Source organism: Amblyraja radiata, chromosome 11 (genome assembly GCF_010909765.2).
Source record: "Amblyraja radiata isolate CabotCenter1 chromosome 11, sAmbRad1.1.pri, whole genome shotgun sequence".
NCBI lineage: Eukaryota > Metazoa > Chordata > Chondrichthyes > Rajiformes > Rajidae > Amblyraja > Amblyraja radiata.
Genome location: NC_045966.1, coordinates 36699719 through 36717958, shown reverse-complemented (window position 1 = coordinate 36717958; position 18240 = coordinate 36699719). Strand labels below are relative to the sequence as shown.

Sequence of the window (18240 nt, the reverse complement as noted above, 5' to 3'; positions counted from 1 at the left end):
ATAACATAAAGCAGAAATGGCTAGTTCTGCTACAGAGAAAGCAAGTTATCCAAATATAGGGAATTTGATATTGAATGTGGATAGTTGTAATGTCTCCAGATAGATGATGAGGTGTTGTTCCTCAAGCACGTGTTGGCTCTTATCGTAACACGGCTCACTGGGAACCTGTAGTCTTGTAATAGATGTTTGCAGCTCTCATTTTTCCTTCGATGGAGGTGAAGGATCCAGAAAGAGGAGGGCATCTAAGATGGACTATGTGATCTGAGAGCAGGGTGCAAATTGCAGGCAGAAGTAATGACATTTTCAAGTGTTTTATGTCATGAAGCTGTATCAATGCAGTAATTTATTGATGTTACAGGAAAAGAGTTGAAGCGGCCAAAGAGATTTAAACAGAGATTGCACCACATATCCCACAAAAAAAACAAGCAAAGCTTGGGCCCGTGTGAACTGGAGAAAGTGAAAGGAGTTAGAAGAGCACTCTCAATGCAGGGATAAGTTCAATAGCTGAATGGGTATGTTGGTAGAGGGAAATTGGTTGAGTTTCTGTTCAAGGAAGAATGGGGGGGGGGGGGGGGGGGGCCCACCATCTATCCTCATGGGATGATGCAGAGAGGTGTAGAGCACCCAATAGAAATCAAAATGAGTCACCTTTATTGAGTATGCTTGGCGAGCTCAGTTGTATTTTTTTAATCTTGAAACTTAGTTTGTTGCCTCTCTAGGGACCAGTCATGCAAGAGTCGTTTGTGCACAAATGAAACTGCCTATAGTCCTACACGGAATCACAATGCAGATGAAAGTCTGGAAGAAGACGACAGCTGCTCAGAGCACAGCTCATGTACATCTCACTCTGCCAATCAAAAAGAAGGAAAATACTGTGATTGTTGCTATTGTGAATTCTTTGGTCATGGACCGGTGAGTGCAATCCAGTTAGGAAGTTAACATAGAACAGTACAGCACAAGAACAGGCCCATCGGCCCACAATGTGCTGAACATGATGCCAAGATCATCACTTCTCTACCTGCACATTACCCATATCCCTTGATTCCCTGCATATCCATAAGCCCCATAAAATCTTTTAACTGCCCCTAACATATTTGCTTCAATCACCACGCCCAGCAGTGTGTTTCAGGCACTCACCACCCACTGTGTGGAAAATATTTGCCCCGCTCATCTCCTTTTAACTTTGCCCCTCTCAACTTAAAGCTCTGCCCTCGATCTTTTTAATTTTTTTCCATCCTGGGAAAAAGATTCTGACAATCTACCATATCTCTGCCTCTCATAATATTAAATACTTCTATCAGGTCTACCTGTAACCTCTAGCGTTCTTGCAAAAACAATCTAAGTCTGTTCAATTTCTCCCTGAAGCTAATACTCCCCCAATCCAGGCATAATTCTGGTAAACCTCCTCTGGGCGAGTTACCTTCTGGTAAACCCTTTCCAAAGCTTCCACTTCCTTCGTGTAATGGGGCGACCAGAATTGCACACAATACTCCAAATGTGGCATAACCAAAGTCCTGTAAAGTTGCATCATGACTTTATAAAATTGTTCAGACAAAACTAGACAGATCATTTTCTTATAGGGATTGGCTGTTAGGAAAATTTCATCGAGAACACTATGGCAATTTATGGAGTGTGAAGCATTATTGAGATATGTGAAGGACAATTATAATTTTTACATCTACCTTTTCATTTGGATGAGTTAGTTCACAAGATTGCAGTAACTGTTTGGCTAGATATTGAATATTGAATGAATTTAAAGCAAAATATTTTTTTGTTCACTCCACAAGTCTCAGGATTGATGTAATGACTTCATTTAATTGTTAAAACTCGTTTTTTCATCAACCCATTCTTCCAAATCTGTTTGTAATGATGATCCACTGAGTCCCAAACTACTGAATTACTCCTCAGAAAAGAATATTTTGGAACCTTGAATCCAATTCCCTTTTGCGTGCTCTGCGACAAAGATCATTCATACATGCTTAAAGGTTAAGGTTGATAACATGAAAATTATTTACTGAAAGAGGAAAGATAATACATAATGTAAATATTGAAGATTGCTAAGGTTCAGTAAATTGATGCTCTTAGTCTCAACAATGCATGTCAAAATAACAACACAGTTAGCATTGTTCAAAGTGTTAGCAGACTTGATGGGCCAAATGCCCTAATTCTACTCCAATGTCTTATGTTATTAATTTCTTGAGACATATGTAAATAATTAATTTTACAATTCTATTCAAGCCTCCTGCAGCTCCAACAAGTAGGAACTACACTGAAATCCGGGAGAAGCTGCGGACACGGCTAACAAAACGCAAAGAGGAGCTCCCACAAAAATCAAGCAATGGGTCAATCCGGGAACCACCTGTGGATGAAAGGAATGTTGAAGACCTGTTAAACTACATCAACAGCTCAGAGCAGAAACCAGCCAACAGTAGCAAAGCAGCCAAAAGAGCACGGCACAAGCAGAAAAAAGTACGTTTTGTGACTAAATAAGAGGAGCTTAGGAAAGGGAGATTTGTTTGTCAGATGCCTAGAATAATCCGGTTTGTTTGTTCTCTGGAATGCTTTAATTGTTAAGAGCACTTGGGCGACGAGGTTGCATCAGCTACATCATTAATTTGTAACATGAACTGATTTGTGTTGTTTGAAGTACATTCCATATGTACTTGAGAGTTATCAGCACTGATAACTGCTGATAAACTGCTGTCTTTGAGTTATTCCCCCATCTGCAACTTGTATTTGATTTAGGGGATCCCTTGGATAGGAAACAATAGAGAACTTTGCTGTCTTTCAGTCAACTTGGTTACATGACTGAGTTGTAGTCAGGACTGCAGAAACAAGGAACTGCAGATGCTGGTTTACAAAAAAGACATGGTGCTGGTGTAACTCAGCAGGACAGGCAGAATCTGAAGAGGGTCTGAACCTGAAACGTCACTTATCCATGTTCCCCAGAAATGCTGCCCAACCTGCTGAGTTACACCAGCACTTTGTCCTTTTTTTTTTAGTAGTCAGGACTTAGTTGTTTGAGCCAGCATTGCTATTGCTGAATTTTAGCTATTAGCCTTGTCTTAAGAATGCTTAATTCAAATCGTGTTTTTCAAACGTCAAATTATTTCATTTTAATGTGCAATTGACATCAGAGGTATGAGAAAACTATAAAGGTAGTATTGTTAGCTATAAAAGTATTTTCTTTATTGCATGGTTGATGTTTCAGTGAGCTAAGTTGTTTTTTAATTGTAAATTGATACTCATGCCACTTATATATAGCAAGTGTTGATATTTTAATTTTGTCAGAAGGTAGCTTCATTACTGGAATCATTTCCATGTTTAAATATTTTCCAAACCAATTAATATGTTTTCGCAAACAAAATAAAATGTATTTTTCTCTTTCTCAATCCTCAATGCAATGCAATCTCTGCCTCAAATCTAACCTTATCCTATGGACAGTGCTCTCCATTATGTTTGAGACAAAGACCCATCATTTATTTATTTGCATCTGTATTCCACAATTTGAGATTTGTAATAGAAAAAAATCACATGTGGTTAAAGTGCACATTGTTTGATTTTATTAAAGGATATTTTTATACATTTTGGTTTCACCATGTAGAAATTACAGCTGTGTTTATACTTAGCCCCCCCTCCCCCCTCCTTTCATGGCACCATAATGTTTGGCACACATGGCTCTACAGGTGTTTGTAATTGCTCAGGTGTGTCACCTTTGGAAACTTTTATTGCTGTTTATCAACATGAGGACCAAAGTTGTGCCAATGACAGTCAAAGAAACCATTATGAGACTGAGGAACACGAATAAAACTGTTAGAGACATCAGTCAAACCTTAGGCTTACCAAAATCAACTGTTTGGAACATCATTCAGAAGAAAGAGAGCGCTGGTGAGCTTACTAATTGCAAAGGGACTGGCAGGCCAAGGAAGACCTCCACAGCTGATGACAGAAGAATTATCTCTATAATAAAGGAAAATCCCCAAACACCTGTCTGACAGATCAGAAACACTCTTCAGGAGTCAGGTGTGGATTTGTCAATGACCACTGTCCGCAGAAGACTTCATGAACAGAAATACGGAGGCTACACTGCAAGATGCAAACCACTGGTTCGCTGCAAAAATAGGATGGCCAGGTTACAGTTTGCCAAGAAGTACTTAAACGAGCATCCACAGTTCTGGAAAAAGGTCTTGTGGATAGATGAGACTAAGATTAACATAGCAGAGTGATGGCAAGAGCAAAGTATGGAGGAGAGAAGGAACTGCCGAAGATCCAAAGCATACCATCTCATCTGTGAAACACGGTGGTGGGGGTGAAATGGCATAGGCATGTTTGGCTGCTGAAGGTACCGGCTCGCTTATCTTCATTGATGATACAACTGGTGATGGTAGTAGCTTAATGAATTCTGAAGTGTATAGACACATCCTATCTGTTCAAGTTCAAACAAATGCCTCAAAACCCATTGGTCGGCGGTTCATTCTACAGCAAGACAATGATCCCAAACATACTGCTAAAGCAACAAAGGAGTTTTTCAAAGCTAAAAAATGGTCAATTCTTGAGTGGCCAAGTCAATCACCCGATCTGAACCCAATTGAGCATACATTTTATATGCTGAAGAGAAAGCTGAAGGGGACTAGCCCCCAAAACAAGCACCCATAAGCTAAAGATGGCTGCAATACAGGCCTGGCAGAGCATCACCAGAGAAGACACCCAGCAACTGGTGATGTCCATGAATCACAGACTTCAAGTAGTCATTGCATGCAAAGGATATACAACAAAATACTAAACATGACTACTTTGATTTACATGACATTGCTGTGTACCAAACATTATGGTGCCCTGAAATGGGGGGACTATGTATAAACACTGCTGTAATTTATACATGGTGAAACCAAAATATATGAAAATGGCCTTTATTAAAATCTGACTATGCACTTTAACCACATGTGTTTTTTTAATATTACAAATCTCAAATTGCTTGTACAGAGTTTGTACGTTCTCCCCGTTACCTGCGTGGGTTTTCTCCGGGACCTTTGGTTTCCACCCACTTTCAAGACGTACAGGTTTGTAGGTTAACTGGCTTGGTAGAAATGTGAAATTGTCCCGAGTGTGTGTAGGATAGTGTTAGAGTGCGGAGATCATTGGCCAGTGCGCACTCTGTGGGCCAAAGGGCCTGTTTCCGTGCTGTATCGCTACACTAAACTAAACTAGAACTAATGTCCTTTTGTGCTGCTGATATAGTACACATTTAACTTCACTGCTCCATATTTTTGTGCTGCAGCAGGAGAAAGCCCGTTCTGAAGTTTACGATCAAAGGCCAGAGAAGACGTGCTCATCTTCAATGCGTATTCAAGACCTGGAGAAGGTTTCTGTGATAAATCAACATACACATGATGATATAGATGAGAAAATCCTGATATTCAATCAACATGTTCAGGATAATATAGATGAGAAAGTTTCAAAACTGAACCAGCATTTTCAGGATGATATAGAAGAAAAACTTAATCAGCAAGAGCTATGGCACCAAGTGGAGTTGCAGCGAGTAAGTAGCATCTTGACTAGCAGGTTGGAGCAGCTTAAAGACAGAATTAGAGATTCCATCAAAGCAAACTTCAATGTAAGTGATTTGCCCAGAGATGATTTTGCAGAGTTGCCATCTATAGGAAAAGGCTTTCTGATAGACAGTAATGGCACCATGGACAAAGAAGAATCAAAAATAATAGACCACCAGAAACTTAATTTGAACTTATCATTAACAACAACACCAGGGATTTTGCAGAACCATTTGCTGACTGGAAATAAGCACACAGTTGTCACAAATCAAGAGCATATTAGTCCTAATATGTTTGTACTAGAAAATTCATTAGGGAAGAAATCACGAGGCAATACTGCATTATCTTCAAAGGCGGAAAATACTGCAACATCTCGACTGGAGGATGTCGGTACAGTGGTGCTGAATAAATCATCTTCAGAGTTGAAAGTGATAGAACAAGTCTCAAAAAGTGGGAAGCAGCCAAGGCAACTCAAGCAACATATTTCAGAGGTGACCAAAGGCAAATCGGTGCTTTCAAGGAAAGAGCAGGAGCACCCTCCAGTTTCAAAACTGCAGGGTTCCAAGCAGGCTACGGCTAAACATAAGACAAACCAGAACCATGATGGCAAGTCAGCAGATTCTGTGAAGGCGATTGCCAAATGTGAAGAGCCCCGGCAAGGCAAATGGAAGGGAGTCTGTGTTCTTGGCAACTCTGAAACTGCTGAGGTCAGGAAATACAATTCTAAAAACTCAAACTCCGAAAAGATGGAAGGCCCTGAAATTAAGGGAGTTAAAGAGGAGCAGCATATGTTATCTGAAATGTCTCAGTCAAAGGGCAAGAATAGGAAAGTCAAAAAGAAGAAACATGACAAGACCAACAACACTGTTGGTAAGTTTTGTTGATATACATTTTGGTTCACGTTCAGCCCTGAAAGAGCTTTGTGACTGACAGAGCAAATAGGTATTTAGAAAAGTTCTGAAAGCGGTGGGGCTTGGGATGGCGCGTAATGATACTTCCCTGTTATCATTTAGATTAGGTAAAAAAATAACTTTTTAGTGGAAGTAGTGAACATTAATAACTGAATAAAAGTTGGCATGTGTCGGGCACAGGAGTATATCTTCAAGATGGGCCAAATTACGACACATCCCCTGCATTTTACCAAGATCAGTGGGAGTACAGATGCTTAGAAAGCTGGTGTACTAATTGTCAGGTGTCAGCCAAAGGTTAGAATGGAAAGCATTAAAGATTGGTATCCTAATTTGGAGCTGAAAATCTAGAACTCTTCACAAAAGGAGGAATCACTAGGTCTCCTATTCTTGAACTTTTAGAATTGTCCTCTGTTAGTTGGCACCTACTCCTGCGCTAGTGGAAACAAGATTTATGTTTTTTTAAGTAACTCCTTGCTGAAGTGGAATTGGAAATTATTTTTTTTGTTAACCTGAATTTCTTAGAACTTCAAGTTGCCTTGGCAGATGTAATGAAAAGGCTTTTATTCACTTATGGGACATAGGTAGCCATCACACCAGAGACCGTTTGTTGATTTAACAAAATAGCATAATTTTATACTTTAATGTAAACTGCTGCAGCTTCTGATCACTTGAATGAGTAATGGCACAGGGATCATGATTGAGAAAATTGAGGTTCCGTTGTTAGTAACAAAGATTCACGCCAGTTCTATGGGCAGGTGGAATAGTTGTTTAATTAAATTCCTTTGTGCTCAAACAATATGATGCTGAGCTTATGTGCCATGAAATATTAGCTTGCTTATTCCTCAACGACTGACAACTACCCATTTAAACTGATCCAACATTAATTCCATTATTTAATTCTCCCAATATTTTCATCAACCACTACACCCCCCCCCCCCTCCAATTTTTACCATGCACCTACAAACCAAGCACAATTTAAAGTAGCCAACAAACTTACCTGCACCTTGAGATGTGGGGAAAAGCCAGAGCAATAGGAGAAACCCACACATTTACAGAGAAAATGTGCTACCTCTACAGACAGCACCTGTGCTCAGACCTGAACTCTTTGACACTGAGGCAGCCACCTCGACTTGGACCATCTCCGACATCTCCCTACCGTTTTTACCTCACCGTCTCCATCACAGGAGATAGTCTATCGACTGACATCTATTATAAACCTACCGACTCACACAGCTATCTAGACTACACTTCTTCCCGCCTTGCCTCCTGCAAAGACTATCCGCTACTCCCAATTCCTCCGTCTACGTGGCATCTGCACCGAAGATGAGGTGTTCCATACCAGGACATCTGAGATGTCCTCATTCTTCAGGGAAGGTGGTTTCCCTCTTCCATCATAGATGAGGCTCTCACTAGAATCTCCTCAATATCCTGCAGATCCGCTCATGCTCCCCCTCCCACCAGTCGCACACAGTGCCCCTGGTCCTCGCCTTTCACCCTATCAGCCGTCGCGTATAGCACATAATTCTCCAACATTTTTACCACCTCCAACCACACCCACCACTAGCCACATCTTCCCATCTCCACCCCTTTCCACAGAGACTGCTCCCTCCGCAATTCCCTGGTTAACTCGTCCCTTCCCACCCAAACTAGCACCTCCCCAGGTACTTTCCCCTGCAGCCGCAGGAGATACAACACCTGTCCCTACAACTCCTTCCTCGACTCTGTCCAAGGACCCCGAACGTCTTTTCAGGTGAAGCAGAGGTTCACTTGCACCTCCTCCAACCTCATCTATTGTATCTGCTCTTCCAGGTGTGGACTCTTATATATCGGCGAGACCAAGCACAAGCTCGGCAGACGTTTAGCTGAACACCTCTGCTCAGTCTGCCTAAACCTATCTGATCTCCCGGTAGCCAAACACTTTAACTCCCCTTCCTCCCACATTGACCATTCTGTCCTGGGCCTCCTCCATTGCCAGAGTGAGGCCCAGCGCAAATTGGAGGAACAGCACCTCATATTTCGCTGTTGAATTCTTGCTTTCAATCTCTCTCCATACCTCCCCTTCCCAGTTCTCCCACCAATCTGACTGTCCCCGATTACATTTTATCTCTGTTTGCTTTGTTGTCACCTCCTCCTAGCTAACAATAATTTATTCTACATTTTTCTTGATCTACATCCCCTTTTAATGTCTTGTTCTCACACCTTACACTTCTTTATCTCTGTGTCTCCCTCTTTCCTGACTTTCAGTCTGAAGAACCGTCTCGACCCGAGACGTCACCCATTCCTTCTATCCAGAGATACTGCCTGTCCCACTGAGTTACTCCTGCATTTTGAGTCTAACCTTGACCACTGCTGCCAAAGATATTTGCATAACTAACTGTACTAATTGGCAAGTAGAATCTTGCAGACTATATAATCGTGAATTTGTGTTGGAATGGGTCAAGCTCCAGCCTGCTTCTGAAGGTGAAAGGTACCAGGAAATAATCAACGAAGCATGTTGGTAGAGCATATTGTTGTGATTTTTCTGTGAAATAATGTAATATTTTTTTCTGCTCTTCTAATAACACCCTCAGGGCAGAGAGCTGATGAATGTGCCGAAAAGCAAGAAGGTGTTCGGGCATCTTCCGGTATAACAAGACCTAAACAAAATGGTAAGGAAGCACCAGTAAAATGAAATGCTTAATATTTTGGCTCCTTTTTGTTTTATATTTTAAAGCTCAAACCAGTACTTTGATGACTAAGTTGGTGTTCTTTTTTTTAAACATAACTTGGATTGCCAAATTTTCATAACAGATTTTCATACCGGATGCACTTTCATAACTATAAATGAAAATTATTAAAAAGTGCAAATGCTGGAAATCTGAAATAAAAATAAAAATGTTGGTGCATGCAGCAGGTCAGAGCAAGTGAGGGGGAGCCGAGTAGAATAAAGGGAACATCTCTGATTAGGTAAGACCAAATGTGGCAGTTGGAAGCACATACTCTTTGTCTATGTTAGGTGTTGTCATTTGTGGGTCAGGCTGTACTAACGAGGAGAGGAAAACTGAGCCCAAATCATAAATGGATGACTGACAAAAATGGCCAGTTCTGAAATGAATGGGGAAAAAAGCGCGTTACCTAAAGCTGGAAAACATGTTTAGAGTTCAGAAAACTGCAGCACCTCTGCATAGAGGTTACATTGGGGCTTGTTGTAACCATGCAGAGGTCACAAACATATAGCTCAGAGCAGACATGGGGGTGGAGAATAAAAGTGGCAAAAACCGGAAGCTCGGGGTCGTTGCAGTGGACCACAATGCAGAGGAGACCAAATATTGAATATCACTTAACGTTCATATTGTGAACATTTACAACTGTGTCAGAGCTATGCAAGAAGTCTATTTGTAACCACTAACGATTGCCTGTGGTGTTTGTATTCTATTCTAAACTGATCTTCAAATTCAAATGACTGAATTGCTTTAATTTTAAATATTATGTGTTAAATTGAAGATAGTCGATTCTATGTTATTATGCAGAAATTCGTCATTTGAGCTTTGCATCCTTACTGAGCAGCTCTTTTCATTTCTCAGATGATGTATTTCTTCCCAAAGACATTGATTTAGAAAATGTGGAGATGGATGAAACAGACCGTGAGGTGGAACATTTTAAGAGGCAAGTAAAAAGAGAACCTAATTGGCATGAGTTTCAACAGCGATTCGGATAGGCAGTTTTCTTCAACGTGTGAAAAGGAGAGTTTTCAGTTATACTGACATTTCTTTATTTTCTGTCAACAATGACACAAATAACTAACAATAAAATGACTTTGGAGACCGCCTTTCCATGTTTATCTCTTTTCATACTCCTGCTTTTTCCAATGCGAAAGCTATTGCATTTCTTGTTTATGCTTTGAGTGCTCCCTCTTGTGCTCAAGCCTTCCATTTCTCATTTCTCGATTGTCACTTGCTATCTTGAATTTTTTAATCCATTTTTAGTTTAATTTTAATTTTCTGGTGTTTTCTTCCCTTGATAGATCTCATCAATTTTACCCACGGTCTCATTGCTGCTATTTCTTACCGGTAGATTCTCTCCCTTATTAGTTTTGCTCTTCCTTGACCTTGCCTTTCAGTTCTTGTATGCCCTGGTCCCAGGTTCACTCACTTGCATTGTTCATCAATCCTAGCAGGCAGGATTGAGCTGATGGCTGGCCAGCAGTTGTACATAGAACTGTTGGATAACTGGGTATTAGCATCAACATGATCTGCCTGCCATTATGTCGCATCAAAGCCAGCTATCAGTGCATTGCACCCAAAACCCGCCACCAATACAATACAATTCAATTTATTGTCATTTGGACCCCTTGAGGTCCAAACGAAATGCTGTTTCTGCAGCCATACATTACAAACAAATAGACCCAAGACACAACATAATTTACATAAACATCCATCACATCGCTGTGATGGAAGGCCAAAAAAAACTTATCTCTCCACTGCACTCTCCCCCCCCGATGTCAGAGTCAAAGTCAAAGCCCCCGGCGGGCGATGGCGAATTGTCCCGTGGCCATTAAAGCCACGCCGGGTGATGCAAGGTCACACACCGGGTCTTGGTGTTAGAGCCCCCGGCGTGCGCTCGCGAACTCCCGCGGCCATTCCAAGCCGCACGGGGCGATGGTGTAAGGCCCCGCTCCAGGAGCTCTTCAACCCCGCAACTCGGGCGGGAGAAGTCGCCGTTGCGGAAGCCCCGAAAAGCGGACTCCCCCCAGGGACCCGCAGGCTCCCGGTGCCGCCCGCCAAACCCGCAGTTGCAGCCACCGAATCTCCAGAGGTCGGGCCGCAGCAGCGTCCACCACAGCTCCACCCGCTCTGGACTCGGCCAGCTCCGCGACGGTGAGGTGAGTAGTCGGCACCACAGCCCCCGGTCTTCCTGTTGGAGGCCGCTCCTCGTTGCAGCCCCAACGACAACGGAGACCCGACAAAGAAAAGGTCGGGTCTCCCGTGCAGGGAGAGATTTAAAAGTTACCCCCAACCCCCCCACAACCCCCCCCCCCCCCCCCCCCACACACATACCCCAACAAAAATAACAAAAACTACATAAAAACATAGACATAAAATAATAAAAAACGCAGACGGACTGCAGAGGCCGCTGCTGACGAGAGTCGCGCCGCCCACCGGAGAAGTCCAAGGGCTTCTCCAGATGGCCTCAAGCTGAGTGGTCAGTTGTGCAGTATCAGGCCCCTTTACTTCATGTCGCTTATCTAATGTGATTCTATTAATTTGAATAGAGTTGCTGACCTGGAAGAAAATAGTAAGTGGTTTACTTAAATTGTTTTAAATTGTATGAGGTAAGTGTATTTTTAAATAAATGTGTGTAACATGTTAATTTTTTTAATTAAGCAGAGACATATTGGATACAATTATAAAGACCATCAAGGGTGATCTGAGATCAGGGTGATAGGATAGCAATTTGATGCCTGGTTGTTCCTGGCTGAATGCACTGCTCTGGTCTGGCTGGAGCCACGTGACCTTTCGGATGGTTTGGATAAGAGAATAGTATTTGTGCTGACCTGAATCACTTGCCAGATCAAACATTATTATCAAACATCTTTATTAACATTTCTAAGTAGATAAAAGCATAAACATTTCAGACATAAATAAAAATTAAGAATGATCACCATTGTATTCATCCTAAATACCGTTAGCATTTTGTTACTCATCTTCATAATTGACGTTTTCTTTTGTAGTTATTTTTGCTGAAAACAACAAAACTCTACTTTTTATTTCATTTGCAACCAATAGCATTTTGTTTTGTATAATACAGCAGGTGAGTTATTTTTTTGTGTGGATATTTAATTCGTATAGCAAAGCAGGAATAACAATGTTGTTGGTATGTTTTTTCGTTCCATTTTGCTCTGACACATTTATTTTATTTTCACTTGTAGGTTTTGCATTGACTCTGCAAAACAGTCGAGGCCAAAGGTGTCTGTAAACTGGTCTAACTTTAGTCTGAAAAAGGGTCCAAATACAGCTAATTGAAGAGGGCACCCAGCTCTTGCCTAACAGAAACTGGAAATGCCCTGCGGTTATCATTCCTTGCTGCGATGGATATCAGCCTGCTCTCACAGCTTAAACCAATTTGCTGTGATGTATGAACAACTTGCTGTGATGTCATCCACAACCAGTGCCTTAGCCAGAAGAAGTGCACGTCTCTAAGTGGGTGGCTTAATTGTTTCTTGGGTTTGTTTCTTGTGCTTTATGGTCATTGTGAGAAATGTTGTCGATAAGTGTTGACACCAGTGAAGCAAATGGGAGTTCCAGTAGAAATCAATATGGGAATTGTAAAGTTCCAAAGTTTGCAAAATGTTTTTTGGGCAGTCAAGTCAGATAAAATGTGGAATAGGATAGTTGTTTGGTCGTTAAAGTGACAGTAAGGCAGGGCAGTCACATTTCATGCTACTTGAGGATTGTCTCTTGTGCAATGATCTGTAAATGGAACTGATTTTTAGGAAAACGTCTTGGTCTTAAATCTAAATAAAATCTGTCAGCATAAAAATCAAATAATATTTAACATCTTGGATTTTGCACCAATTGGGTGTAGCTTTAATTAGCCCCTTTGGCAAGATGTGTATAGTAATTGCTGTCCTAAGAATGTCTCATGAGAACTGGAGTAAAGGTGAATATTATCAATAGTCATCTCTGGGAACACAATTCAGTGATAGAGCAAAGACTACATTTGAAATGTAACAATGCTATAGTGTGTTTTGTCAACTGGGAAGGTAGATCATGTGCCTTTTGATTGTCCATTTCTCTTCCCAGTTCTAATTCTGAGACCTTTGAACGTACATTTATAGAATCAGAAAAATAAATTGAGGCGATTACTTTCAAAACTGACACCCAGGTTAGTGCAGCCCGTTTTCCTTAATAGGTATGTAAATAAGCTGTGTATTTGGAAGCTGTTGAAACAGTGTAGAGGGAATGGTGAAATTGCCAATACCATTTAAAATCGGCTTTGAAAAATGCTCTGATTTTTGTAGCTCTTAAATTAGCTAGCTAAATTTTTTGACAGCATTAGACCCAAGCAATGCTATATAGAAAAAATGACTTGAGGCTAATAGCACAGCAATTAATTGTGTGCAGGCAACTGCATTGGTGCTTATTTTAAACACTACCAGGTAGTGACAATCTGCCCATTACAGGAGGTGCTGTGCTGTAATGGAAGTCTTACATCAGCATTTTTGATCGTGCTTTCTCTCTTCTCAATTACATCATCAATCTCAGAAGTGCACAGTTCCCTATCTTAACAATAGCTTTTTTAAAGCTGTTTTGACACCAAACCAATATTCTAAGTGTTGTTGAAGCACAAATTTTGGACAAATACTATCTATAACATAGAATTCCAATGCCGATGTAGCAGGGTAATGATCTGAAAATCTGGTGTTGCTTATGATTTGGTTGGAAATGAAGAGTAAATATGGAACTGCAAACTCTTTAAAATCAAAAATCAGAGTTCATGTTTTGGTTATAATGTGAGTGGCAGAGCTTCATCAACCAATTGTGTTCCTTTGCTGACCTCGTACAGCAAATTATCTACACAGTGATCAGACTCTGATCATAAGCCCAATAATATTTGTATTCAGCCCAAGTACAATCAACAATTGAGCATACTAAATCTGACCTCCTTGGTTATTTCTGGTAAATAAAATGCTGCAAGTACATTGCTTCTTTCTCCTTTTCTTTTTATAATTAATTTCTATTCCTTAAATTGCTGCCACATCCCAGCCAAGAATAAGATCATAATTGCCAGAAAGAAAAAAAATGATTTGGCCATGTGGTATCTTCATGGCGAGTAAGTATTAACTGCTGAACTGACGGTGATAACCAGCTGGTTGGTATCTTCTATAGTCATGGAGTAAACCGCATTTTGCAGTATATTGTACTGTAAGTTAAAGACTTCCTACTGCGCCACCATATTGGAGTGTGTAGTGGTGACAATATATAAACCTGTAGTGGCCGACCCACTTTCATATCATGGTCAATTTCAAGCATGGATGCTAATTGATCATTTATGATAAACTTTATATGTGTTTAGAACCACATTGTAAATATCCTGTGTATAGTGGTGTCGGTGCAGATAGTGCTAATGCACATCTGTACATTACAGAATGACAAACAAATCTTTATATTCAAGTGTTTTTATCAATAACTCTTAGTAAAGTAAATTGGCTATAATCGTTGTAAAGTTCATTTTATGTGAAGATTAAATAAAGTCCTCACCAAGGTGATGGAAACTGAATGAAAACTTTCCTGTTGTGTATTAGTGACTGTAGCTGGATTTGCATTGTAGTATATGATTCTTGTTTCATCCTTTACTTTTCATTGTTGTAAACAGATCATTCTTGTTGCAACTTGAAGACATGTGAGTCACAGAGCAGCAGTCCATTCCCATGAAGTGGCATTTTATATTATAGTATTTGCTTTACTTGTTTTTGTTTTGTTTATAAAACCAGCTTCTTGGCATGTGTCCTGTTTTTTTGTTGTTTTTTTTGTCCTGTTTATGCTGTCTTTAATTTGGTTTCCTTTTGGAAGAAGGAAGTATATGTTCTGTTTGTAATGGATGCTACAATGAATATGATTTTTGTCTGAATCTCATAACCATCTCCACAGCGCTCACATTCTCAGCAAGATTTAGATTGGGATATATTCACATTATATGTTGGACTGAGCCCTCTGGAAGAAATGTTTTTAATTTGAAATAAGAATATTGTTTCTGAATAGTTGTAGGGAAGGTATCTTATGGTATAAATTCATTTTGTGTTGTATGCTCCATTTCATGCCTGCAGCAGATCCCAGAAATGTTTGGGGAAGCAATTCCCATCCACTGAAACAGTTTCATGTATGCTTCACTTTGTTTAAAATACGTGTTTGAAGTAACCCCGTGTAGTTTTCAAAATGTGAAATCTTATCAATTTATAATCCTGCAATTGGTTGTTTAAATAGATTTTGTTCCATTATATGTATCTTTATTTTGTATTGTAACAAGAGCATTTTTATCTATTTCAAACCAAAAATTGTTAGTTTTATACGACTTTCTGGCACCAGCCAGTCTGAACTAAAACGCAGTGGTATAAGCCAATGTTCTGACTGTTAATTCTGAAAAGAATGTAGGTTTCTATTATGCTGGCCGAGACATTTTTGATATCCTTTTTTTAAATTATGTACTGTGAATTGTCTTTCTTTTGAAAGATAAATACAATGTCTTGATGAAGATATGTGTGCTTATTTTCTTAGAGATTTGTTCTGCATCCATTTGTAGGTCCAGAAAGACATGAGAAGGATTGGTGGGATTTGACAAGAAGTGACATTCATCAAGCGTCATCTGTCTATGAAATCCAACACAGAAATTGCTTGCCATTAATTACAGCATTTAGCCATGACGATAGTTATCCCAGCAGCACAGAAATGCCTACTGCTTAGTCTGTTCAGAGTCAGAAAAAGAAATCAGGTAAAAGCATTATATTTGACCTGGATCCATTTTTTTAAAGTGTTAATGTGAGAACTCAAAACAGTTCTCTGCACTACATGCCCTTATATTGTTTATGTTCCCGAGAAACCGGTTAGACACAATTTTGTGCCAGTCCGGTATCTATTTTCTACTTTGCTAAATGAAACCCTTCAGCTGACAACAAATGTAGTTAATAACAGCTGTTAACAAAAGTGCACTTTCTCCTATGCAATTAGTGATAGTGGTTAGAAGAGCTCATAATCCTGTGCTTTTCACAATCAAGGATTTATCTTTCTGGAATGGAGAGGAAAGTAATTACAGCTGGATTTTTTTTCTAATTAGACGGTGAAATTAGAAATTAATTTCTTTATATTTCCGAGAATCTTTTCCAAAAGAAAGTAAATCAGCATCTTTAGAAAATGACGTCTTCCATTGAAGTTTGAATCAAGTTTGATGTTTTTCTTCAAGTTATACAAAGTTGTGCGTTCAAATGATCCTAATCACTGCAAGACTTAATCTGAAAACCTACAAGAAATTATCACCCTGTTATTGAAAACACAAGTTTCAGTTTTTAATGAGAATTGGTAATGAGTGAAGCTGAAGTCCTTTCTAGTTTTTTTTTATATGGCATTTCTCACGAGTTTGCGAAGGTTGCGTTGACCATTGGATACACCTTTTCCTGAGCACTTCAGCCTTAAAATGGATCCAGGGTTTAAGATTTCAATATCTCACCTACATTAAAATGTTTTAATATACTAATCTGACTTTTGAAACTTCAACTCTTTTTATGTAGATATGTAAATGCTATAATATTTTGCGGTTCTAATATCTCAGTTCATCAAGAATGAAGTCCGATCAAGGCCAAATCTGCAACCAAGTACAACATAATGTACAATTTTAGAAATGGTCCTCATATGATTTGCCATCAAGGTGATACTTTATGTATGTAGAGATTGCAGCTGTAGAGTGAGCAATGTTACACCTAGAACGCACGCAGCTTTGTATCTTCACCATATCTTCAAATCGCAATTATTTCATCAATTAAAATATATTTGGCACAATATTTAAATTTAAGATAAGAAATGTGACCAACAAAACAAGATGCAGGAGGAATTCAGTGGATCTGGCACCATTTGTGGAGGGAAATAGACAGACAATGTTTTCAGGTCTGAAGAATGGTCCTGACCTCCCATATCTTATCTGTTCATTTCCCTTTACAGATACTGCTTGACCCACTGAGTTGCTCCAATTTTTTATTTTTTTTTAATGTTCAGTATTGAATAATAGGACAGATTCAGTTCACAGCCTGATGACGCACTCACGTTTATTAAAAAAATGAAAACATCATGTTCAATATTGTGTTAACCTTTGAGAAATGCAAAATTGGAGCCAAGATATGAGTAAAGGTGACCTCTTCAATATTAATATCTTCAATATGTAATGCCCACGATGTGTGATTCAATCTTATTTTGGTTTAGTTTTTCCTGGTAAATTGATGGTATGTGGAAAAAGCCAGCCTTATTGCTCAACATGGAACAACTTTTTAAATGGTGGAACAAACTATGAACTGTTATTATTATTGTATTGCCATTCCCAATGTGTGATCACACAATGTAGTTGAGCAAAGTGAAATTTTATCTAAGTACTATGATTGGAGACTTCGTTAGCTTGGACAATTAAGTGTAGAGAGCAAAGGAGGTGATATTTTGTACCTGCAGTACTTGTGATGGTTTAATGAGTAAGTCTGTGAATTTTGCCATGTTTCATGCAGAGTAGAATATTTTCATAGTTTACAAAAGACAAAAAGGTAAAGATAAAAAAATAGAATAATAATTTTTTTTTTTAAATTGAATAATTTTCTTCCAAGTTAGAATGGTGTGCAACTTTGATAGGCTGTGGGCCGAGCATCAAAAATGTGTCTAGAAATCGGTTTTCGTGACCCAAGTCACCAAACTACATGAAATGTTCCACAGATTTAGATGAAATATAATTGAGAAGGATGTCATAACTCGTCATTGCCAAAAGTTGCACATTAATTAATTAAACTAATTAGAAAATGAAATCGGGAAAGTAAGCACCATTTAGTGGCCAATGCCCATATTACACCATGGGCAGCCTATTTCCGTGTTGCCGTCCATTTAAACTATATTATTATTACACTAAATTAACATCCACCACAGTGAGTTCACCAGGCACCTCCTCACTGTGATGGAAGGCAAAAGTCTTAAGTCTTTGTCTCATCCTTTCTTATTCTCCCTCTGCGCCGAGGCGATCCAGGCTTCAGATGTTGTGACCCCGCCGGGCGATGGTAA

General features: G+C 39.6%; 1 protein-coding gene across 4 annotated transcripts in view; it reads left to right on the top strand.

Moving 5' to 3' along the window:
• fam193b (family with sequence similarity 193 member B) overlaps window positions 1-15691 on the top strand; it is a 68636-nt gene extending 52945 nt beyond the window's left edge. For 3 of the 4 annotated variants that reach the window (XM_033029671.1, XM_033029672.1, XM_033029669.1), the window contains exons 6-11: window positions 720-912; window positions 2239-2469; window positions 5279-6419; window positions 9031-9108; window positions 10024-10105; window positions 12369-15691. In XM_033029671.1, the coding sequence (XP_032885562.1) occupies window positions 720-912; window positions 2239-2469; window positions 5279-6419; window positions 9031-9108; window positions 10024-10105; window positions 12369-12462 (1819 nt within the window). In that variant the 3' untranslated portion in view covers window positions 12463-15691. The remainder of the gene's footprint in view (window positions 1-719; window positions 913-2238; window positions 2470-5278; window positions 6420-9030; window positions 9109-10023; window positions 10106-12368) is intronic. The other variant, XM_033029670.1, reaches the window with a different exon arrangement.
• Window positions 15692-18240: the final 2549 nt, after the last annotated feature.